A 26,352-nucleotide genomic window follows, 5' to 3' on the forward strand; every position below is an offset into this window, starting at 1 on the left:
CGTGGCCTGGTCCCCGCCAGTTACCCGCGATTGTGGGCATGAGAGCAGGAAAAAGGATTTGTGTGTGTAAACACACAAATCCCTGTCCTGCCCTGTCCTAAGTAGGAACAACGATCTGTCTCCCCCCCCCCCAATCAGTCACATCCCTTCACACACCTAGGGAACACACTTAACCCCTTGATTGCCCCCTGGTGTTAACCCCTTCTCTGCTAGTGACATTTATATAGTAATCAGTGCCTTTTTTTTTTAGCTCTGATCGCTGTATAAATGTCAATGGTTCCAAAAAAGTGTCAAAAGTGTCGGCTGATCACCGCCATTACTAGTAAAAAAAAAAAAAATAATAAAAATGCCATAAGTCTATCCCCTATTTTGTAGACGCTATAACTTTTGCGCAAATTTGAAACGAAAAAATTGGACAGCCGCACATCCACAAAATCCTTAAAAAGGTGGCCTTTAATAAAAGAAATGGAGCACTACAAAACACAGCAGGCAGTGGGGTGTATAGCTGATGCGTTTCGCACTGTAATGTTCAATTTTTTTTTACCAAAAATATGTAGAAGAATACACATTGGCCTAAACTGATAAAGACATTTTTTTTTATTGGGATATTTATTATAGTAAAAAGTAAAAAATATTGGGCCAGATTCACATAGAACTGCGGTGGCGTAACGTATCGTAGATACGTTACACCGCCGCAAGTTTTCATCGCAAGTGCCTGATTCACAAAGCACTTGCGTGGGCGTGTGCCATTTAAATTAGGCGCGCTCCCGCGCCAAACCTACTGCGCATGCTCCGTTTCCTAACTCCCGCCGTGCTTTGCGCGCCGTGACGTCATTTTTTCGAACGGCGACGCGCGTAGCGTACTTCCGTATTCCCGGACGTGTTACGCAAACAACGTTAAATTTTAAATTTCGACGCGGGAACGACGGCCATACTTTAGACAGCAATACGATTGCTAACTAAAGTTAGTGCAGGTCAAATAACGACTAAAATTGCGACGGGAAACTTGACTACGGACAACGTAGCGAACGCGAAAATCCGTCGGGGATCCGCCGTAACTGCTAATTTGCATTCCCGACGCTGGTTTACAGCGGCGGCCGCGGTATTGCATCCTAAGATCCGACAGTGTAAAACAATTACACCTGTCGGATCTTATGGATATCTATGCGTAACTGATTCTATGAATCAGTCGCATAGATAGAAACAGAGATACAACGGCGTATCAGGAGAAACGCTGTCGTATCTCTTTGGTGAATCTGGCCCATAGTTCTGGGAGAGGAATACATAAGAGATTAATTCGTCATAATTATTGTTGTCTTTCTACGTTCAATAAAGTTTTCCAACTTTACAGAAGTACAGGAGGAAGAAAAAATAAAGAATCTCAATACCTCTAATGAGCGAGAAACTTATGAAAACAATTGACTTTTGATTTTTGACGACTGATATAATTTTATCCATCAGATGTATTGCAGTTTTTATATATCAACTTTTTATGTGAAGAGATATGTTTATCATATCAAGATGAGATATTTTTTACACATCAATTTTTATAAACACATGTAGTGTACTTTCAGAGTTGATAGGGTTAAACCTCTTTTACAATAGAGTCATTCTAGTTAGGAGAACCATCTTGTGTTAAGATAGAGTACATTTTCTTAAGGGTACATAAACAAGATAGGATTAACTTTACATTGTAAAATGCATGTTGTTTTAAAATCATTTCACATATATGAACAAATTGAAGTTAAGAACATATTATATGTTTACATTTTGACAAGGTTATTTGAAAGATTGTATGGTTATAGTTAAATATGCTAAACATATATTGGAGGGAAAATATGAAACATATATTTCTGAAATGACATTCATATTTCAAAGTATTGTACAACAATGTTACATTCATGAATTTAGAAATATTAAGGGGATTGATTTTATGGTAAAAGAAATTAATAAGGTAGAAATATTTTTATGGTATATGAAGCAAAATGTTTACTGTAATCACTTTTCCTTGTGTGGAATTAAATTTGAGATTATATTCAAGTCAATTATCTTAAGATCTAGGTATGTTTGGATACAAATGTGATGCATTTGATTATGAATTTAGATAGGAAAATGATTGGAGATTGTTTAATCAATCATTTTGAGAGGAAAATGTTAGAAAATGTTCTTTAATCTAACATCTAATATGTATCTATTAACAAATATTAACAAATGAGTGAATGGATTTGTCAGACTATTTGGGGTTAAAAGAATACATATAAGATTGCACATTTTATATGTTTCATAGGGTTCCACATTCATATAAATGTTTAGTAGAGGAGACACCATTTTGTGTCTTAAGTTGAGTCACAGTTCTAAACTTGTGAATAAGGCTGTGTTACCAGATGGACTTTATGTCTCACAGGGGGGTGTATAAACCTTGTCTGTGCCATCTCCCAGGTCATATTTCTTTTGGGTTTGACACTTATAAGATAAGAGAATGATGAGGAATTCTGGTTTCACATGTGAGATGAAAGGCGCTGCACAGCATGACACAACATAGTATTGTCTTTATATATTGAGGCCATGGGTTTATTCACAATCCCGGTGGAATGATATACTGTATCTTAAATAGTATTCTTTCTTTATAATGCCATAACAATATATGTGTATTAGTAGTTCATATAGTATAACTCGTTAAGCACATATACATATATTATTATCCTTACAAATGTGAGATCACAAGTGACACTAAGAATCTATATTTGGAGAGCAAGGGTTCCTGTAAAGATACTTCAAAGGTTTTCACTTGTCTTAAGAATTAAACAGATGTATGAGCTAATGATATGTAAACATTCCCAACCCACAATTCACTAAGAACGCCAAGATGTCTGACAATTGTTTGACATATAAAAAATTTATGGTGCTACACCAAGATAAAGTCAGAGGGGTCGTAAATCCTGATTAACTCTGAATAACCCTAAAATTAGGAATTATTCCTTAGGCACCACTACCCCTTACAGGTTAATATCGGCATGGTTCAAGATGGTCACCCACCAAAACATATTGTGTCATGTGACATCGCCAGTCATGTGATAGTGAAATACACACCCACTTCTTTGGGGAGATAAAAAGTGATTAGACAAGAGAAGAGGAGATCTGGAAAAGCTCGGTGGGGGAGAGATGGCCAGGCTGAGGGGAGCTGATCTCTGGAGGGCTGATGGCTGAAGCCTGTTCTGATCTCTGATCTCTGAAGGAAGCTGGAAGGCATAGAGTGACCGCAAACATGTAAGGGGTTCACAGAAGTCCTTCATTTGGACTTTCTCACTTCTCAATACAGGAAGAGCTCTTACATACTGGTAAAGTATAATCTTACATCCTCTATGCAATAGGTAGTTTAAACAGATACCAACTGGGGACACTCTATTATCTTAGCAAGTGTTAATTGGATCTGGAAGATCTTTAACTGCAGCATAAGATCCTTCAGAGGCAATTAAAGAAGTAACACATAGACGTACTGTATATAGACACTTGTTACATATACCCAGGGCTTTTTTTCAGGGGGAACTTGGGGGAACTCAGTTCCACCACCTCTGGCTCAGACCCTTTGGTGTCTGCTCACCACAATCACTTGTAAACACAGAAGTCTGGTTTCTGTGTTTACAAGTGACAGCTTTGTAACCCCCTGAACTCTGCACTCTGTATGTAATGCAATTCTGGTATTTAATGCCCCTTTAAGACCTTTCTACTGTTTGTGAAATCTGAACGGGTCGTGGTTGAGTTCCTGCACCTATTTTCTGAGAAAAAAAGCTCTGCATATATCGATCACAATATCATTGTGAATCCTAGTGAATGGCCTAATGTTGGGATATGTTTAAACAGGTGATGCATTAGAGATAGCCTTGTGTGTTAAAAATACATTATTGGCCAAATTACCAAGAAGTGTCCACAGGACATCTTGTCTTTGTGTTTTAAGAAGCAGTAGCTAGAGATCTGTTTGATATTGAGAAGGAATAACACAAGGTCAAATTACAAGCTAAAAGGTTTTAAATACACCAGGATGATTTAAATAACAGCTATGAATATACCTTGTCATATAATGTACATATCATCTGAACATTCAACCATTGTTCATATCTGATTGTAGAAGCATACCAATTATTTGTTGTAACACGAATTGTACCTGGTTTTAGTTTTTACACTATATCTTTAGTTAATAAAAATATATATATTTTAAATATTCATTTGTATTGCTTGTCCTCAAAATAGGACGGATAAAAGAATTTTAATATCTTGTATCGTAGGAAAAGTGTATATCTCCCAAAGCACAGATTTACATATTTCCATAAATACAGTAATATTTTATAGTTCAGAATAAACATTCTGGGGCAGATCCACGTACATCGGCGCATATATCCGTCAGGCGTAGCGTATCTCTGATACACTACGCCGCCGTAACTTTTTTTTTGAATCCTCAAAGAATGCGCGCCATAAGTTACGGCGACATAGTGTATCTTTGGTGGCGTAAGGGCGCGCCATTCAAATGGATGTGATGGGGGCGTGTTTTATGTAAATACGTCTTGACCCGACGTAAATTACGTTTTTTTTTCAACTGTGCATGCGCCGTCTGTGGGGGTATCCCAGTGTGCATGCTCGAAATTAAACCAGAACAAGCCAATGTTTACGATGGTGACGTCATTCTACGCAAAGCCCTATTCGCGAACGACGTAACATTTCTAAAATTCGACGCGGGAACGACGGCCATACTTAACATTGGCTGCGCCTCATATAGCAGGGGTAACTATACGCCGGAAAAAGCCGAACGCAAACGACGTAAAAAAATGCGCCGGCCGGATGTACGTTCGTGGACCGCCGTATCTAGCTAATTTGCATACTCGACGCAGAAATCGACGGAAACGCCACCTAGCGGCCAGCGTAAATATGCACCTTAGATCCGACGGCGTACTAAGTCGTATGCCAGTCGGATCTAGCACAGCTTCAGGCGTATCTTGTTTTGTGGATACAAAACAAAGATATGCCGGAGCAAACTAGAAGTTACGCGGCGTATCAATAGATACGCCAGCGTAACTTCTTTGTGGATCTGCCCCTCTGGCGGTATATGTAGGCTCTATGCCGAGATACGTCAATGGTTCTGACAGATTTTTCTAATGATAGTTTCTTAACAGCTCAAACATGTGGTTGCAAATTAGTCTGAATGGTTTTCTTCTACCATCCTCCCATCGTAAGAGATAAGGTTACATCCTTTTGTAGGATACAAAAGTTTCAGTTTATGCTAGCTCAGATTATAAGTTCTTAAATATTACAATGCTTCTTGATTAGGATTTTGGTGGGAACATTCGGTTTTCAATTAAATAATACACATAATGATTCATATTAGTATTTGATTTAGATGTTAAAGGAAACGTGTATTGTACAAGTTAAATATTTCTCACATGACTTCTCAGGAATGTTAGACTGAGTAGCCCCACCCTTGGGTAAATAAGGAGAACATTGAAATTTGCGGGCTTTTCTGTAGAACTACAAGGCAGATAAGGAACATTGAATTAGCCTGTTTTAGAAAGATGGGGGGCGAATATAAGAGCAGACATGAGGAGACTTGGGGTCTCTTGAATGCTACACACACTCACACTTGGAGACATGGGAACTGATTAATCTACACAAAGACATGTATTTGATTCAATATTAATTTTTAGGAATAATCACATTATTGATGCTATGTTTTATATTCTACAATTGATATTGAGAACTGAAAGATTTTCTTGGAACTTTCCTCATCAATATGAATTATTGAATATCGATTATTAATACAGTAATATTATCGATTTATTACAGAACGTCAGACTAAAACCAGATGAAAGAGTCCTAGATCATTTTCATTTTTGGTAACAATATAGGAGCAGTTGTTGAGTAGCAATGGTCTCCATTACTGCTCAACAACTGCTGTTAAGTTGTTAAGTTAAGTTGAGATCACTACTGGTTCTTATACAGATCTGTAAAGTCACTGTCCACCCCGGTTTTATCCTGGGTTGAGCTCTGATGACTGGGGAGTGTTGTTGCCCCTGAAACATGTTGACTGTATTTTCATGATTTTTTTACCAAAAACTAAAATGAACTTTTATCCAATTTTGGTCCGGCGACCCTCTCTGTATTTATATAGTTTAATTTACCATTTGGTCCCCATCTAGAAAAGCTTTGATGTGCGGTATCTACCTTGCCAGAAGGTTTGAGCTTGTTTGCCATTTTTCTTCACCTGATTACACTTGCAAGTCTAATGCTGCGTATAGACGATCGGACATTCCGACAACAAAATCGTGGATACATTTCCGATGGATGTTGGCCCAACTTGTCTTGCATACACACGGTCACACAAATGTTGTCGGAAATTCCAAACGTCAAGAACACGGTCACATACAACACGTACAACGGCACAATAAAACAGAAGTTCCATACCAAGCGTGCCGCCCTTTGGGCTCCTTCTGCTAATCTCGTGTTAGTAGAAGTTTGGTAAGAGACGATTCGTGTTTTTTAGCCTCGTGCTTTTCAGTCTGTTACAACGTGACACATGTGCTATCTCCATTACGAACTCTAGTTTTACCAGACTTAGCGCTTCTGTCTCGTACTTGATTCAGAGCATGGGTGGAATTTTGTGCGTCGGAAATAGTCTACACACGCTCGGAATTTAGATGGATGGATATTGTTGTCGGAAAATTTGAGAACCAGCTCTCAAATTTTTGTTGTCGGAAATTTCGACAGAAAATGTCTGAGGGGGCCTACACAGTTGGAATTTCTGACCAAAAGCTCCCATTGAACATTTGTTGTCGGAAATTCCGAGCATGTGTACGTGACATTAGAGTTCCCAGTTCCTTTATGAGTATGTTTTTCTCGATTTACAGTATCTACCCATGGCATCCATACTTTAGTGTATTAAGTGTTCCTGTCTGCAAATATGGCTTGAATCCTTTTATGTATAATTGCTTGGGTGATCTTGTTTTTGCCTTTGCTGAGGCAAGAAAATTGGGTTTTTCCATGCCTTGGCTATTTTGTTTTTTGGCTGCCATGATCCCTTTTAATTGGAATCTATTTACAAATTATTTCATAAGATTTCATAAGATTTTGCACTGGTGTCTAAATATTTTGGATAATTGGTTGAGTAAACATGCCTATCCAATGTACTTCAAAGACTACTAAAAGGAAGAGGAACAGTTTGCACCTTGGCATAGCATGACACTCAATAAAGTATAAAAATCGATCCTTTCACCATAACTCATCACTCAAAGCTAGTCTCAGACAAGTGACTACAAGACCGGACTAGCAACTCAACTATCAGCCTTTAAACCTGAACCAGGGCTTCCATAACCATGAATAAAATCTTCGTCTTTTTGATCTTGAGCAGTTTGGTAATTGCAGGTAAGAAATACTTAAAATTGTATTTTATTATTTATTTTGTGCCAACATACTAAGCAGAGTATGCTTTCACATTAGTGCTTGTCTTTTGTATGAAACCTTAAAGTGATACTATAGGTTTGTGTTTTATTTTTTTCGGTATGCTTCTAGCATTAATAAATATATAAAAAGGTAATTTATACTAACTTGTTTTAAACATTTTTTTTTTTAATGTCTTCAGTTTTTTACTGGTTTTTGGCCTAGGCCAAAACAATGTTATACATCCCAAGAGCCTCTTTTTCTTTCATCTGGAAGAGGGGCTTTCCCAGCTAAGCACACCCTCCTGTATGCATGCCTGACCTAAGGGCAGATGGATTCCGAGAAGAAAATGCTAAATGAATCATCTGCCCTTACTCTAGGTGGCAGCTGCTAGAAATAATAGGGTGATGTTTTTCAAAGTGATTTCTCATCAAAATAAAGCACGGATGAATGGGCAATTTGCTTTGAATATTAAAATAAATGAAATAGCATTTTCAGTTTGCGGTGCTCAGACACAGTTAGATACTAAAGTCTCTGTTTTTCTTTCTTTAAAAATAACAAACTTGTTATACTTACCTGCTCTGTGCAGTGGTTTTGTACAGAGCAGCCCCGATCCTCCTCTTCTCGGGTCCCTTGCCGGAACGTATAGCCCCACCCCCCTGCCGAGTGCCCCCATAGCAAGCAGCTTGCTATGAGGGCACCTAAATGGAGCTGCTGCCTGCCCCCTCTCTCTCTCTCTTCTCATTGGCTCACTGACTTTGATTCACAACAGCGGGAGCCAATGGTGTTGTGCCAATGAGCAGGATGAGTCCCAGGCTGCCGAGTATCTTCGCTGGAAATAGGTTTCAACAGTAAAATAAAGTACACTGGTCCAGCATACCTGTGCCCTGTGTACAAAGCCAGCTCTATAAAGGCTGATATATGGGGGGGGGGGGGGCAATATGTTTACTATCAATGTCAAAGGGTGCACTAACTTCAGGGTACTGCACTGGCCATCATAGTCGGGTGCACTACATTGACCCCCAGTGTAATAGGGGAATGTCACTAGCTGCAACTGGGGACACTTCACTAAACCAATGTAACTGGTGCTACTAAACTAACCACCAATGTAACTGGGGGGACTATACTGACCCCCAAAGTGATGGGGGCACTACACTAACTGTAAGCAGGGGTACTTTAGTGACCATCAATGCAACTGGGGGTACTAACCTGACAACCAATGTAACTGGGGGAACTACATTGACCACCAATATTATGGGGACCCTACATTGACCACCAATATTATAGGGACCCTACATCGACTAATGTAACTGGGGACAGTACAGTGACCCCCCAGTGTAATGGGGGACCATCATTCACTGTAACAAGGGACACTTCATTAGACCAATGTAACTGGTGGTATAAAACTAACCACCAATGTAAGTGGGGGAGGGGGGGGACAATACCGACCCCAAAAGTGATAGGGGCACTACACTAACTGTAAGCAGGGGTACTACAGTGACCATAAATGCAATTGGGGGTACTAACTTGACCAACAATGTAACTGTGGACAATATTACAGGGACCCTACATTAACCACCAAGGTAACTGGGGACAGTACACTGACCCCCAGTGTAATAGTAGACTGTCACTCACTGTAACTGGGGACACTTCACTTGACCAATGTAACTGTAAACTGACCGCCAATATAACTGGGGGGACTATATTAACCCGTAAAGTAATAGGGGAACTACACTAACTGTAAGGGGAGGTACTACACTGACCAGCAATGCAATTAGGGGAATCACTGGCGGTGCATCCATAAAGGGCAGCATCTGATGGGGCGCAGTAGTGTAACAGTAACAGACAAAATACAGTGGCAGTGTTTGATGGGCACAGTGGCTGCGTTTGATGGGCACAGTGGCTGCGTTTGATGGGCTCAGTGGCTGCGTTTGATGGGCTCAGTGGCTGCATTTGATGGCACAGTGGCAGCGTTTGATGGCACAGTGACTGTGTTTGATGGCACAATAGCTGCAATTGATGTTTTTTTTCCGGTTTGTTTGCACCCCCAAAAAAATTTGAGCACCAGCCGTCACTGTTAGGGGTGCTAAACCTACTCCCAATTTAACTGGGGCACTATAGTAATTATCACCAATATTACAGGGACACTACATCAACCACCATTGTAACTAGGACACTACACTACACACTACACTGACCCAGTGTAATGGGAGAACTGCACTGACTGCAACAGGGTACACTTCACTGTACTAATGTAACTGGTGGTACTACCCTGACCCCCCCCCCCCACATCTACTGTAATAGGGCCAGTACCCTAACCATCCCAAAGCTCAAACACACATGTGTGCATGAGTGTATATATAACACAGTTTACTACGTTTCATTTATGTTTAAACACAATGAGTGATTCGTACTGACTCACTCACTGTGTTCATTCAGAAAATTAAGGGGCTGGTAAATGACATAGGGGCCCAGGCAGCAGGGGGAATCTGCACCACATGGGGTGTTTAGGGTGTGCCCAGGCACATCCATCATACCCTGTGCACACGCTTGTGACCCTAACTGTAATTGAGGGCACTACGGTGACCGTCAATGTAATTGGGGGTTACTAAACTGACCACCAATGTAACTAGGGCACTAAACTGACCAATAACATTACAACAACACTTATCAGCAATGCAACTAGGAGAACTTGATTAAGCATCAATAAATTGGAGTCACTACATTGACCATTTGTTATACATGTACATAAGGGCATTTCTGTTCCTGCAAATTATTTCATATGATTACATTTTGTACTTGCCAGTTGGGTTGTTAATCACTGTGTCTTACCTTTTCCAATTCAGGCCAGATGACCACATGCAATCGGTGCTGGAATATCGGCTCAACCAAATGCTGTCGCGAAAACAAGCTTCAATGTGATGGATCAGGTTGCATGACCTGGTCGGAGTACTGCAATGTCAGTAAGTGGGATCGTGTTTTTCAGCCGTGGCTCTAGAACCAATAGAAGCCATGGACACATCTTCCCTTGTTTAACCGCTTAATGCCCGCCGTCAAATGACGGCGGGCGGAATCCACTATTGTTCTGACAGGACGTCATATGACGTCCTGTCATTTAAAGCCGCTACGGGGGCGCGCACGCGCACCTGTCGCGTTACTGGGAACACAATACGCGTGCCCGGCAGCCGCGATGGCCGTCGGGCACCCGCGATTGCCCAGTAACTGAGCAGGACCGTGGATCTCTGTGTGTAATGATGGGGTGTAAACACAGAGCTCCACGTCCTGTCAGGGAGAGAGGAGACCCATCTGTGTCCCTTGTACATAGGGACACAGATCGGTCAACTCCCCCTGTCACCCCCCTCCCCCTACAGTTAGAACACTCACTAGGCTACACATTTAACCCCTTCCCCGCCCCCTAGTGGTTAACCCCTTCCCTGCCAGTCACATTTATACAGTAATCAAGGCATATTTATAGCACTTATCGCTGTATAAATGTGAATGGTCCCAAAAATGTGTCAAAAGTATCCGATGTGTCCGCTATAATGTCGCAGTCCTGAAAAAAAAACGCAGATCGCCGTCATTCCTAGTAAAAAAAGAATTAAAAAAAAACATTATGTCCCCTATTTTGTAGGCAATATAAGTTTTGCGCAAACCAGTCACTATACGGTTATTGCGATTTTTTTTGATTTTTTTTTACCAAAAATATGTAGAAGAATACGTATCGGCCTAAACTGAGATAAAAAAAATGTTTTAAATGGTTTATTATAGCAAAAAGTTAAAAATATTGTGTTTTTTTTCTAAATTTTCACTCTATTTTTGTTTATAGCCCAAAAAATTAAAACCGCAGAGGCGATCAAATACCACCAAAAGAAAGCTCTATTTGTGGGGAAAATAGGACGTCAATTTTGTTTGGGAGCCACGTCACCTGACCGCGCAATTGTCAGTTAAAGCAACGCAGTGCCGGAAGCTACAATTTTGTCTGGGCAGGAAGGGGGTGTATGTGCCCAGTAGGCAAGTGGTTAAAGGGTGAAATGTATTTAAAGGAAAATTATGATGGCATTTGGTCAATATAGTTTCTTAAATGTTTTCAAATATTTACAGTAAATGTAAAAAAATAAAAAAAAATGTCTTTAATTACATTTTATAACATTTATTTTGAAAAAAAGGGTGCTTTCATGGTGTTTCGATGACAACCAACCATACTAGCCAAGGAATAACCAAGAAATAAATTAACCACTTAGGGACCCCTTCACACCGATATACGTCGGCAGAATGGCATGGCTGGGCACAAGCACGTACCTGTAGGTCCTCTTCAAGGCCCAGCCGTGGGGTTGCGAGTGCGCCGGCGTGACCCGCGGACACGATCGCCACCGGTGTCCCGCGATCGGTCACAGGAGCTGAAGAACGGGGAGAGGTGAGTGTAAACAAACCTTCCCCGTTCTTTATTTTGACTTGTCACTGATCGTCTGTTTCCTGATATAGGTAAAGATGATCACTGACGTCACACGTTCAGCCCTGCCCCCTACAGTTAGAAACACATATGAGGTCACCCTTAACCCCTTCAGCGCCCCCTAGTGGTTAACTCCTTCCCTGCCAGTGGCATTTTTATAGTAATTAGTGCATTTTTATAGCACTGATCGCTATAAAAATGCCAATGGTCCCAAAAATGTGTGTCAAAAGTGTCCGAAGTGTCCGCCATAATGTCGCAGTACCAAACAAAAACGCTGCTCGCCGCCATTACTAGTAAAAAAATTATATTAAGAAAAATGCCATAAAACTACCCCCTATTTTGTAAACACTATAAATTTTGCGCAAACCAATCAATAAACGCATATAGCGATTTTTTTTTACGAAAAATATGTAGAAGAATACGTATCGGCCTAAACTGAGGAAAAAAAGGATCACCTTTGCAGTACAGGCCCCAGTCAGACAACTGGGCCCAACAGACGAAGCCGCAGCCCCCGGCCAACGTGGTCCCAGAACTAGGATTCACAACACGCACCCCTGGCCAGGCGGGCCACAAATCGCGAACTGACGAACCCCACACCAATGGCGTTTATCCCTTAAGTACCCCTCCCCAGCATGCACAGCGGGGTAACCACTCCCACTAATTTGTTGCTGGTGGGGGAGCACTCAATATACCATGACCTGGCTGCTGCCACCCTCAGCCTGGGGTGGTAATAACACCCCCAGGCAATCAATGGTGGATCACTCCCAGCATAGCCATGGCTGGAACAGAGGCTAAATTGCCTTTAATCATTCTGGTCTGAGCCAAGTAACAGCTCAGACCCCCAATAAATTTGAGGCAGCGCCTGTTCATCAGAAGCAGGGCGCTACATAAAAAACAGAATTTTTTTTTTTTTATAAAGGCTGACAAGCTGATATATACAGTATACATATTTTTTTAAAGTTTAAGTACATTTTAATGTTTATTTTCTTTTTTTCTTCCATCAGACGGTGTGGAGTATGAAACAATAATGAAAGGCTGTTCAGTTCCATTATTATGTGATAAATGCCTTTCTGTAACAACCAATAGCGGCCTTCTAATCCGAGTGGGCAATGCATGTGGGGAAAGAAAAGACCGCAATGCAAAACTGAACTATAACACCAGTAAGTTAATGTGTCCTGTCCTATGAAAATAATAAAAAGGTTAGAATAGAAAAATGACTTGTGGATGACATGTGGATGAAGACTTCCTTTGAGTTACACAAAGCCTCAGGTTTTCATTATGCACCATTACAACCTTCTAGCTGCCGGTGTCCTAAAGACCAATGGCATCAGCCGTTGATATGGAAGATATCAGTCTTCTGCACAGCATCCTTGTATCCCCCTTCCCTGCCCCTCTCCATCAGCGTTGGGGTGGCATTAGCTGAGTGATAGAGAAAAACCAAGGGAGAAGAGAAACATTGGAATACTAGTCAGTACCAGTTTGCGAAAGTGGGCCAGATCCACAGTGAGAGTACGCTGGCGTATCTACTGATACGCCGGCGTACTTTCAAATTTCCCGCGTCGTATCTTTAGTTTGAATCCTCAAACCAAGATACGATGGCATCTGGGTTTGATCCGACAGGCGTACGGCTTCGTACGCCTTCGAATCGTAGATGCAATACTTCGGCGTCCGCTGGGTGGAGTTTGCGGCGTTTTCCACGTCGAGTATGCAAATTAGCTATTTCCGACGATCCACGAACGTACGCGCGGCTGTCGCATTCTCTTATGTCGTCTGTAGTCGGCTTTTTCCGGCGTATAGTTAAAGCTGGTATTTTGCGGCATATAGTTAGACTTGCCATGTTAAGTATGGTCGTCGTTCCCGCGTCGAAATTTGAATTTTTTCTTTTTTTTGCGTAAGTCGTCCGTGAATCGGGATGGACGTAAGTCACGTCTAAGTTTAAAAAATTCCGTCGTCGCGACGTCATTTCGCGCAATGCGCGGCGGGAAATTTCGAAACGGAGCATGCGCATTTCATTCGGCGCGGGGACACGCTTCATTTAAATGAATCACGCCCCCTAATCGCTGATTTGAATTCCGCTGCCAGAGATACACTACGCCGCCGTAACTTACGGCGCGAATTCGTTGTGGATTTGAAACAAAGCCAAGTAAGTTACAGCGGCGTAGCGTATCTTAGATACGCTGCGCCGGTGCCGATCTATGTGGATCTGGCCCAGTGTATTTAGTTTGGATGAATAAATCACCTCTAACGTTGGGTGTCCTACTTTGTGTTGCTGCATTATGTAAATCTATTAGAATGCTTTTTACATTTTAGAATGGGGTGCCTCATCATTTTTAAAGGGTGCCTTGAGATTGTCCATCATTTTTAAAGGGTGCTATGACTGAATAAAGGTTGATAAACACTGCTCTAGACTGATAACCTATAAAGAACTTTAAAGCCTTGCCATTCAAATTTTGGGTACCGGAGTTTTTTCTTTGCAATGTGCACAATTGTCCAGCCAGGACAGAGGCTTTTGGAGGCCTGCAAGGTGGCCTCTTACCCACTGACTATGGGCCCTAGCATTTTTGGGGACACTACTCTTTGGGAGGTGTATGCCTGGGGGACCCTTGGAGTGTTCTTGTTTCTGATTCAAGTTCATGTCTCCACAAAATACAGACTCTGGGAATCTAGGCCCCGGATCCATGTTTAGGGCCTAGATGCCCCATTACCAACAATAAATGTTCAAAGTAAATTGATTCAGCAGTATCCTGATATAATCTGTTTAAGGTGTTATGTGTCAAGGGTATTTCTCCCATTGTTAACCAAGTCACCTATTGTTTCTGTCTGTCTGCTAGTATTGTGTGAACTCCACATAGGCTGATTTAAGTGACTAGTTAATTAGCTCAAGTTAATTATATCACTGTCAGCTATTATGCCCTGTACACACGATCGGATATCTGATGGAATCTAATCCGATGGATTTTTTCATCGGATATCCGATGACGCTGACTTTCATCAGTCTTGCCTACACACCATCAGTCAAAAATCCAACGCGGTGACGTAAAACACTACGACGTGCTGAGAAAAATGAAGTTCAATGCTTCCGAGCATGCATCGACTTGATTCTGAGCATGCGTGGATTTTTATGGGCAACTGGGCAAATATCATGCATCTACCATTATTTTATTCCCCAGGATCTCGCCTTTCAGAATTTTTTTTTTTGCGCTGGGGAATTATAGAAATTCCTTTATGTCACATGACTGCATATCTGAGTGATGTGCAGGGCCACAAGGCCAACAATTCCTTATGGCGTTGATATCACATACTTGCTATCTTTGCTCTAGGAGTTGTTGAAGGGGGAGACAGTCTCCTCTCCCTCTCTTCAAGCAAAAAAGCACCTGATACCTGGAGGGGCAGTGGGGGTATCTGCATTTAAAAGACAGAGCTTAAACTTTTTCACTAACTCTTAAGGTATTACTAAAGGCAAACTTTTTTTGTGTTGGATAAAGTGAAGATTAATTTAGAATGCTTGTCAGATTTTATTGTTGTCTGTGCCCCCTATTAGTGAGAGTCACGCTTTCTATTAGTAACTTACCATTATCATTGGAAGAGAAAGAAAAGGAAAACCCCAAATTTTGGGTTGTTCCCTGAAAAGTAATACAGTAAAACCTCGGATTGCTGCTGGGGTGTGCAGTACCGCATGTGGCCAGAGGTGTGGGAGCACCGGTGATGCTAGGAGACGCTTGGAGACATCCGTTCCCGAGTGTCTCTGTCTCTGGCTCCCCCATACCTCTGGCCACATGCAGTACTGCATACACCGGCAGTCACTGTGGAACGAATGATCTGAGTTTCCATTGATTCCTATGGGGAAACTCGCTTTGATATATGAGTGCTTTGGATTACAAGCATTGTTCTGGAACAAATAATGCTTATAATCCAAGGTATGAGGCCTCGTACACACAGGCCAGAATCTCGTCAGGAAAAAAACGTTGTTTTTCCTGACGAGATTCTTGGCAAGAATCTCTTGCCGCCCAAGTGTAAACACAGTCCTTTCAAAAGAACCGCGGTTCTCTTGAAAGGCAAGAACGTGGTGATGTCATCGCGTACGATGAGCATGCGCTCGTCACATTCGATGCCATCGCCGCCATCTTGCTTCACCCTACCTGTGCCGTGGAAGCTACCGCGCATACGTCAACGTCATTTCGAGCATGCACGGGTTTCCACCGCGACAGGTAAGTGTACACACTCTCGGGTTTCTCGTCGGGAAACAGGCCAACAAGAATCTCGACGAGAAAATAGAGAGCAGGATATCTATTTTTCTCGTTGAGATTCTGGCCAGATTTCCAGACGAGAAACCTAAAAGCCCCGTACACACGCTCGGTTTACTTGGCAAGAAGGCTCTGCCAGCAGTTTTCTTGCTGGTTCTTGCCAAAAAAAACGAGCCCGTGTACGAGGCTTAACTGTAGAGGGGAAATCTTCCAATGAGAACACTAGTTCTGGTGATCTTGGGGGCCTCTTTCCTTAATTCGTAGGGATTTCCTCTCACTTCCTGTTTGGGTATGGGACAGGAAGAGATGGGAAATCTCTGCAATGGAACACAGGTGGCATAACAAAAAAAAATCTGGCATGGGTTACAACCCTCCCTTGCTCTATCCAAAACGGGGGAAAAAAAGCTTTGCCTATAGCTCTACTTTAACTCCTAATGGGACTCTGCCATAAGAGTAGTCTTATAAGAGGAAGGCATTGCTGAACTTTCCTTTTAAGAATGCTTGGTCCCTGGCTGAAGACCGGTGTGGTCTGAGATTACGACCCAGAAAAAGTACTGAGACAAGGATTCTGACTCTTTTCTGGAACCCATTATATCAAATTAGAAACCCTTTGCTCATGACAGGGTCTCGTTAAATGTAACACACTGAAATGAGTCATCAAGCAAATACTTAGGGGTCTATATATAAAACACTCCTTGCATGAATGTCAGAAACATTAGCGCAAGCTGAATGAAATGTCCTCATATGTTTTCTAATAGATTAATTCTTGTATCATCAGCTCCATCTAGTGGTCAATATGAGGTATAGTTTCCTGAAATAATTCCATAAGAATTTATACCACATTCTGGCCACTAGTTGGATCTGATGATATAGGGATTATTATTATTATTATTATTATTATACAGGATTTATATAGCGCCAACAGTTTACGCAGCGCTTTACAACATCAGGGAAGACATTATAGTTACAATACAATTTAATACAGGAATGATCAGAGGGCCCTGCTCGTTAGAGCTCACAATCTAGAAGGGAGGGTGAAGTGGAACAGAGGGTAGTAGATGTGGGGGGTGATCAGGTGGGCAAAGTTAAAATACAGTTGTTAGGTGTGGGTAGGATAGGCTTCTCTGAAGAGGAGGGTTTTCAGGGATCCTCGAAAAGCTGAAAGAGAAGGAGATAGACGGATAGTTTGGGGTAAGGAGTTCCATAGGCTTGGAGAGGCTCTGGAAAAGTCCTGTAGACGAGCATGGGAGGAGGTGATGAGAGAGCTAGAGAGCAGGAGGTCTTGAGAAGAACGAAGAGAGCGATTAGGTTGGTATTTGGAGACTAGGTCAGTGATGTAGCAGGGGGCAGAATTGTGGATGGCTTTGTAGGTCGTAGTTAGTATTTTGAATTTAATTCGTTGGGTGAGCGGAAGCCAGTGGAGGGATTGACAGAGGGGAGTAGCAGAGACAGAGCGGTTGGTAAGGTGGATAAGTCTGGCTGCAGCATTCATGATGGATTGAAGGGGGGTTAGAGTATGCAGCGGTAAGCCAATGAGAAGGGAATTGCAGTAATCAAGGCGAGAGATGACCAGGGAGTGAATTAAGAGCTTTGTGGCGTCATTGGTTAGAAAGGGGCGTATTTTGGAGATGTTGCGGAGGTTGAGGCGGCAGGATTTGGACAGTGATTGAACATGAGGCTTAAAGGACAGTTCAGAGTCCAGGACTACTCCTAGGACCTTGACATGTGGGGATGGGCTGATAGTTGTGCCATCAATTTTGACAGAAAGATCAGGGGAAGAGGCACGTGGGGGAGGAAAAATGATAAGTTCGTTTTTGGATAGGTTGAGTTTGAGGAAGTGACGTGACATCCAAAGTGATATATCTGATAGTAAATTAGTGATACGTGAGGAAAATGAAGGAGTGAGTTGAGGGGCAGAGAAATAGATTTGAGTGTCATCAGCGTAGAGGTGGTATTGGAAGCCGTGGGAGGCTATCAGCTGACCCAGGGAGGAGGTGTAGATTGAAAATAAGAGGGGTCCAAGAACAGAACCTTGGGGGACCCCAACAGAGAATGGTAGAGGAGAGGAGGAAGTAGAGTTGTAAGTAACGCTGAAGGTGCGGTTGGATAAGTAGGTAGAGAACCAGCGAAGAGTAAAGTCACAGAGACCAAAGGTGTGGAGTTTTTTGAGGAGGAGTGGGTGGTCAACCGTGTCGAAGGCGGCAGAGAGGTCCAGGAGTAGGAGCACAGAATAGTGTCCTTTAGTTTTGGCCGTTAGTATATCGTTTGTTAGTTTTAGGAGAGCAGTTTCAGTGGAATGTTGTGGACGAAATCCAGACTGAAGGGGATCAAGAAGGTTATTGTCAGCAAGGTGTATGCTCAGTTGGTTGTAGACTAGACGTTCAAGGAGTTTGGATAAAAAGGGGAGCAAGGAGATGGGGCGTAGGTTGTCAAGATTGGATGGGTCCAGTGAGGGCTTTTTAAGTATGGGGCTGACTAGTGCATGTTTCAAAGAGTTAGGGAAGATGCCAGAAGAGAGGGAGAGATTGAAGATGTGGGTAAGAGAGTGTAGAATAGAGCAAGAGGGTGAACGTAGCATTTGTGAGGGAACAGGATCTAGAGCGCAGGTGGTAAGATGGACATTAGTTAGTAATTTAGCGACCTCCTCTGTAGTGGTGGGGTTGAACGAGGGAAGTAGTGACTGTACCTGTGTGCATGAGGTGTGAGGTGTGGAGGATGTCTGAACAGTAGAGATCTCCTTGCGAATTGTATCAATCTTCTGTTTGAAGTGATTGGCAATCTCCTGGGCGTTAGACTACTAAATTAGACTACTAAAAAACATAAAGTGAAATTTTGTTCTGCTTGCAAATGTTTTTTTGTTTTCTTTAAATAGGCCCGTTACTGATGAATAGTTTATTATTTTCCATTTTGTTCCCCTTTAGACATTTGTGACAGTCAGTTACAACCAAACAATTATAAGTGTCCAAGCTGCTTCAGAACTGACACCTCCGGAGGCTGCGAGAGCACAGGATTTGTGGACTGCCTTGGATTAGAAGGGCAATGTCTGGATTATGGTGCAAGTGTTATTCTGCCTGGTAAGTACCTATTCCTACTATCAATGTTTGCTAAAAGTCATATTAAACCCTCAGTTTTATGCATCCTTAGCAGCTGATTTAATAACTTAGTAAATATGTACAGTAGGTGACTGCGATATTTTGTCAATCTCGCTCCCTTTCTCGGCGAGATTGACCACCTACGAGCACCATCGCGGGAGCCAGCGCCGAGCTGGCTTGCCGCGATGGAGACAAAGCCGTCATAGAAGCGACGGGAGATCCGACTTGGATTCCCGCCAATTCTAGCTGCGGCATTTGGTATGCATTCCTGAGAGGGAGAACTCCACGCCAATTTTTAAATAAAAAACCGACATGGGTTCCCCCTCCAGGAGCATACCAGGCCCTTAGGTCTGGTATGGGTTGTAAGGAGCCCCCCCCCTCCTGAGCCGTACCAGGCCGCATGCCCTCAACATAGGGGGGTTGGGTGCTCTGGGGCAGGGGGGCGCACTGCGGGGCCCCTCCACCCCAGAGCACCCTGTCCCCATGTTGATAAGGACAGGGCCTCTTCCCGACAACCCTGGCCGTTGGTTGTCGGGGTCTGCGGGTGGGGGGCTTTTCGGAATCTGGGAGCCCCCTCAAATAAGGGGGTAGGGAATCGGGCGGTGAAGCCGCAAGGCTTCACTTCCTGATTCCCTGACCGAGAATGGCGGCGGGCAGTCAAGAACCGAGCGTTTGCTCGGCTTCGGCTACCGTCAACTCGGGCACCCTGGACAGGTAAGTCTCCTTAGTAAAAGTCAGCAGCTACAGTGTTAGTAGCTGCTGAGTTTTTTTTTTTCACCTGACCTTCGCTTTAATTTAGTCGACTAAAATTACTAAAACATTTTAGTCGACAAAATAAATACTATTTTGGTCGAATAAAATACGACTAAAACTTAAACAATTGAGATGACTAAAATTTGACTACAACTAAAATGCAATTTTTAGTCAAAAGTCTAAGGGCCAGATTCTCGTCCAGCGGTGTAATTCTGTGCGGGCGTAACGTATCAGCTTTACGTTACGCCTCCGCAACTTAGACGGGCAAGTGCTGTATTTTCAAAGCACTTGCTTCGTAAGTTGCGGCGGCGTATCGTAAATCGGCTGGCGTAAGCCCGCCTAATTCAAATTTGGATCAGGGGGGCGTTTTATGTAAAACTACTGTGACCCGACGTGACGCCCTGTCTGTGGAATTTCCCAGTGTGCATTGCTCCAAAGTACGCCACAAGGACGTAATTGGTTTCGACGTAAATGACGTCCAGCCCCATTCACGGACGACTTACGCAAACGACGTAACTTTTTCAAATTTCGACACAGGAACGACGGCCATACTTAACATTGGTACACCGCACTTATGCCTCATATAGCAGGGGCAACTATACGCCGGGAAAAGCCTAACATAAACGTCGTAACTTTACTGCGTCGGCCGCGCGTACGTTCGGGAATTTGCGTATCTAGCTAATTTGCATACTCAATGCGGAATTCGACGGAAGCGCCACCTAGCGGTCAAAAAAAAAATGCAGTTTAGATCCGACGGCGTAAGAGACTTACGCCTGTCGGATCTAATGGATATCTATGCGTAACTGATTCTAAGAATCAGGCGCATAGATACGACGGGTCGGATTAGGACTTACGACGACGTACATGGCGCTGCGCCGTCGTAAGTCCTTTCAGAATCTGGCCCTAAGACTAAAATTTAAATTTGACTTCAAAATGAACACTGGTCTGTAGTGTATGTTCATACCTCAATCATAAATAATAACATATTAGATTTTTCACGCCAGCAGTATATAATGAGTTTGGACATTGTAGAGAAATGTTAACTAATGCATTACAATTCAATTACACTCATTAGATTTTAGACGACTAAAATTAGTTTTAGTCAACTAAAATGTACTGGAGATTTAGTCGACTAAATACGACTAAACCTAAAACAATTGCAGAAGACTAAAATGGGACTAAAACTAAAATGCCATTTTAGTCCTAAGACTAATGCTGCGTACACACGACCGTTTTTTGGGATGTAAAACGTGATTTTTTTTTTATGTAGCGCTCACCCCCGAAGGAGCCGCTGGTTAGATTGGGACGGCATGTTATGTTACCTCTATGATGTGCCTAGGGATGATGATGATGATGAGAGCAATGACGGAATGTCCAAACAGCAGGGTGACGTTTTCTATGCTTTTATTACTGGTCCAACATGACCAACAGTTAACTCGAGGTAGATAGAGAAAGGTTGGTGAAAGGAGAAACTTGCAGATTCAGGCCTATGGATAACAGAAGCAGTCCTGCTTCTAATGGTATCTCTTGCTTCGTCGCCACTCCAGCCGGAGTGGGTATAGTGTACCCGGACAGGTCTCTCTCACAGGCCTGGCAGCCAGGGTGTTACTCGGAATTGTTGAGAAGGAACAAGTCTCTGCCACTGACTTGGCTCAGATAGGAATGAAATTAGAAGTGAGACCTCTGCCATAGGCCCTTCATTCAGGAACATGGATAGTGGAGCAAATCCTCTCAATGAACATAAATTTGCCTGAACCTCCCTCAGGTAGACTTCTCAGTTTTTGAGGTCACCGACTGACAAATTGCAGCATTCAACCTGTCAGTGTCCGGTCACCCAGATCCCCGATGGATCGTCTAAGCCCTGTTGGATCACCTGCCTTCGGGTTCACCTCAGACCGACTCCCCACCGAACAGCATAACTCACTTGGGATCTTCCTCATAGAATGTGGGGAACCCAGTAAGTCACTGGGGCCCCCTTGCAGCTTTAGTTGCTCCGGGCCATGAGGGCCCAGAGTCAGGAACTCCGTGCATCATGTGCGCCCCGGCCTGGTAGGCCACATTGCCGGGGCCCGTGATGTGCGCTCACCCTAAAGGTGGGTGCCGCACCTGGAACCAGGAACGTGCGAAGAACCCCACAAAATGCCGTTTGCCAAAGAAATACCCTCCCCCAGCATGCCCTGCAAGGGAAACACTCCTCTGATTGGCTGCTGGAGAAAGGCGCCTCCGCCTGGACCCCTCTGGCGCCACCTGTCGCCCAGAGAGGAAAGGTATCTCTGGAACACAGAAGGAAACCACAGGACAGCCCAGAGCTGGCAGAAACCCAATTTAAACAAATCAACATGGATGAGAGCAAGGTAACTCTCTCATCCCCCAACTAAATTTGACATAGCACCTGTACTGAAAGTACACAGGCGCTACACACTCCCCCCACTTGAAATGACACTGTCCCCAGTGTCCTAAGGCATTCAAACCTGAATGCCGGCCTAAATCTGCGTAACAGCAATAGAAAAGTAGGAAAGAAAAATATAAATGCATAACTTTGAGATACAAATATTAGCTTCCTGGAATACTACAGTAAGAACTATGACATTACACAATCCTATCTATCTAATCTGCCCCAGTCTCCGACAACGTTGATAGTAGGTCAACAACCTGCAAGAAATAAAAGAAAAACATACACACAAAATATACACTCCGATATATTAATTATTTCTATGTACAACTATAAGGTCAGAGTTGAAACTGCACCCTCCAGCCGGTGTGTGAAATTTCCCTTCCTCCCAGAGAGACATCAATAAGTGCTAGACATTTCTTCTGAATTGCAAGAAAAATAAAAACAAAATATGTACAGCAAACTTCTGCAATGGTAGAAAAGTTCCTGCAGAATACTGCCCCTTGTGGTCAGTGCGCTGGTACTACACGGCAGTCCATAGTTCAGTTCAAAAGGAACAGTAAAAGAAAAGAAATATAAAACATACGACGGCGCATCCATGGACTTATGCGGCGTATCATTAGATATTTTTTTCCAAAAAATAAGTAGAAGAATACGTATCGCCCTAAACTGAGGAATTTTTATTTTTTTTTATTTTTTTGGGGGATATTTATTATAGCAAAAAGTAAAAAATATTGCATTTTTTTCAAAATTGTCGCTCTATTTTTGTTTATAGCTCAAAAAATAAAAACCGCAGAGGTGATCAAATACCACCAAAAGAAAGCTCTATTTGTGGGAAAAAAAGGACGCCAATTTTGTTTGGGAGCCACGTCGCACGACCGCACAATTGTCAGTTAAAGCGACGCAGTGCCGAATCGCAAAAAGGGGCAAGGTCCTTAACCGCTTAACGACCGCCGCATGTATATATATGTCCACAGAATGGCACGTGCAGGCATATGGGCGTACATGTACGTCCCTGCCTTTCCGCAGGTCGGGGGTCCGATCGGTGGTCGGAAACCCGCGGGGATCGATCCGGGACGAGGGCGCGGCTATTCGTTTCTAGCCACCCCCTCGCGATCGCTCCCCAGAGCTGAAGAACGGGGAGAGCCGTATGTAAACACGGCTTGTGTCATCCCTTTTATAGGGAGACACAATCGATGACATCAGACCTACAGCCACACCCCCCTACAGTTGTAAAAACACACTAGGTGAAACATAACTCCTTTAGCGCCCCCTGTGGTTAACTCCCAAACTGCAACTGTCATTTTCACAATAAACAATGCAATTTAAATGCAATTTTTTGCTGTGAAAATGACAATGGTCCCAAAAATGTGTCAAAATTGTCTGAAGTGTCCGCCATAATGTCGCAGTCACGAAAAAAATCGCTGATCGCCGCCATTAGTACAAAAAAAAATAATAAAAATTCAATAAAACTATCCCCTATTTTGTAAACGCTATAAATTTTGCGCAAACCAATTTATAAACGCCTATTGCGATTTTTTTTAACCAAAAATAGGTAGAAGAATACGTATCGGCCTAAACTGAGGAAAATAATAAATTTTATATATGTTTTTGGGGGATATTTGTTATAGCAAAAAGTAAAAAATATTGCATTTTTTTCAAAATTGTCGCTCTATTTTTGTTTATAGCGCAAAAAATTCAAACTGCAGAGGTGATCAAATACCACCACAAGAAAGCTCTATTTGTGGGTAAAAAAGGACGTCAATTTTGTTTGGGAGCCACGTCGCACGACCGCGCAATTGTCAGTTAAAGTGATGCAGTGCCGAATCGGAAAAAGGGGCAAGGTCCTTAACCTGCATATTGGTCAGGGTCTTAAGTGGTTAAAAAAAAAAACTGCTGCGCAAATGCAGTGTGACATAAACGATTGCAATGACCACCATTTTATTTTCAAGGGTCTCTGCTATAAAAAATAGGGTAATTTTCTAGCAAAAAAATACTGAATCTTACTTGTAAACAACAAACGCAAAAAAAAATTGTAAAACATTTTTTTTTTTTGCTTTGCTTGTTTCCCGGGGCATTTCCCAACCCCCCATAATATTTGTTCTATGTTATTTACCCCATTTTATTTGTTCCAAAATAGATTCATTTATAAATTATACAGAGCTTTGTAAATCCTCCAAAAATCTTCTGCGCCTTTTTTTTTCTAGTTTTCTTGCTGATTTGAATCACATACAGTAATCCCAATAGTTGACAAAAGAGACAAAAAATAAAATAAAAAATAAGGAATATATTATCACAAATTGTAAAATAATAAAAATTGTAATAATTCTTTTTATCTGGTAAATTATAAACAAAAAGTATGTTGTTTGAATAGTGTTATGCCGAGACAAGTCGTTTTATTCATACTTTAGGTATTTATGGAATATAAAACTTTATTTCAATATCTGAAATTTGACTTGCAGATGGAAAACCATTGAATGTGTCAATTAAAGGATGCGTTACCAGCGGTGGTTGTGACTTAGGGCTTGCAGCATTTCCCGGATGCAAGGAAACGAATAGAAATCATATAACTTGTACACCTGCAATACCAAAAGCATAGAATGTGGTATATCACTATGCAAGAAATGCACATCAGACCCTAAGGAATAAGAAATCGAAATAAAAGATGAAATGTAGAAAAAACACGCTTTGCATAAGAACGCTGTTATTTAAATCCATCACTGAAAAGGAAATGGTCAATGTGCTTAATAAATCTTAACAAAATCTTCGACTCCTTGTGTCATTTTTTTTTTCTCACATGTTTATGCTCAGTATTGTACACTATATTACCAAAAGTATTGGGACACCTGCCTTTACAGGCACATGAACTATAATGGCATCCCAGTCTTAGTCCGTAGGGTTCAATATTGAGTTGGCCCACCCTTTGCAGCTATAACAGCTTCAACTCTTCTGGGAAGGCCGTCCACAAGGTTTAGGAGTGTGTCTATGGGAATGTTTGATCATTCTTCCAGAAGCGCATTTATGAGGTCAGGCACTGATGGTGGACGAAAAGGCCTGACTCACAGTCTCCGATCTAATTCATCCTAGGAGCCGGCCGCAATAGTTGCTTGTGTATGACAGCCATCGGGATTATGGAGGACTGGCAATCATGCAGTAGAGCGGCGTGCACCTGAAGGAGGCTGTGCGGGTTGGAAATAGTTTGAGGTTAGGGCAACATTTGGTCCACGGGTCATGGGTTTACCATGCCTGCTTTAAGAATTAAATGAGATAAAGGGGTTGATTTACTAAAGGCAAATAGACTGTGCACTTTGCAAAGTGAAGTTTCTCCAGAGCTTAGTAAATGGGGTAAAGCTTCACTTTGCAAAAAATACCCAAGCACATGCAAGGAAATAAAAATACTGTATATACTCGAGTATAAGCCGACCTGAATATAAACCGAGGCACCTACCTTTACCACAAAAAAATGGGAAAATATATTGACTCGAGTATAAGCCTAGGGTGAGAATGCAGCAGCTACTGTAAGTGGAAAAAAGGGTCAACAATGCCCATTTGCAGCCTCACTGTGCCCATTTGCAGCCTCACTGTGCCTATTGCATGCCTCACTGTGCCCATTGCATGCCTCACCGTGCCCATTGCATGCCTCACCATGCCCATTGCATGCCTCACGGTGCCCATTGCATGCCTCACTGTGCCCGTTGCATGCCTCAATGTGCCCGCTGCATGCCTCAATGTGCCTGTTGCATGTCTCACTGTGTCAGTTGCATGCATCACTGTGCCCGTTGCATGCCTCACTGTGTCCATTGCATGCCTCACTGTGCCTATTGCATGCCTCACTGAGCCCATTGCAGCCTCACTGTGCCCATTGCACGCCTCTATGTGCCCATTGCATGCCTCACTGTGTCCGTTGCATGCCTCACTGTGTCCGTTGCATGCCTTACTGTGCCCATTGCATGCCTCACTGTGCCCATTGTAGCCTCACTGTGCCCTTGCAGCCTCAAT

At 42.6% G+C, this 26,352-nt stretch overlaps 1 protein-coding gene across 1 annotated transcript; it reads left to right on the forward strand.

The window, feature by feature from the left end:
- Nucleotides 1-7,251: 7,251 nt before the first annotated feature.
- LOC120916418 (phospholipase A2 inhibitor subunit gamma B-like) lies at nt 7,252-25,080 on the forward strand. Its single transcript, XM_040327377.1, has 5 exons — nt 7,252-7,407; nt 10,269-10,385; nt 12,877-13,032; nt 19,038-19,190; nt 24,816-25,080. Exons 1-5 carry the CDS (start codon nt 7,359-7,361, stop codon nt 24,950-24,952), a joined length of 612 nt encoding a protein of 203 aa, XP_040183311.1. The 5' UTR covers nt 7,252-7,358; the 3' UTR covers nt 24,953-25,080.
- Nucleotides 25,081-26,352: the final 1,272 nt, after the last annotated feature.

Source organism: Rana temporaria, chromosome 10 (genome assembly GCF_905171775.1).
Source record: "Rana temporaria chromosome 10, aRanTem1.1, whole genome shotgun sequence".
Taxonomy (NCBI): Eukaryota; Metazoa; Chordata; class Amphibia; order Anura; family Ranidae; genus Rana; species Rana temporaria.

Coding starts and splice junctions, on each gene's coding strand:
- LOC120916418 (XM_040327377.1), top strand. CDS start 7,359: ATGAATAAAATCTTCGTCTTTTTGATCTTGAGCAGTTTGGTAATTGCA. Junction 13,033..19,037: donor AAAACTGAACTATAACACCA/GTAAGTTAATGT, acceptor GTTCCCCTTTAG/ACATTTGTGACAGTCAGTTA. Junction 19,191..24,815: donor TGCAAGTGTTATTCTGCCTG/GTAAGTACCTAT, acceptor TTTGACTTGCAG/ATGGAAAACCATTGAATGTG.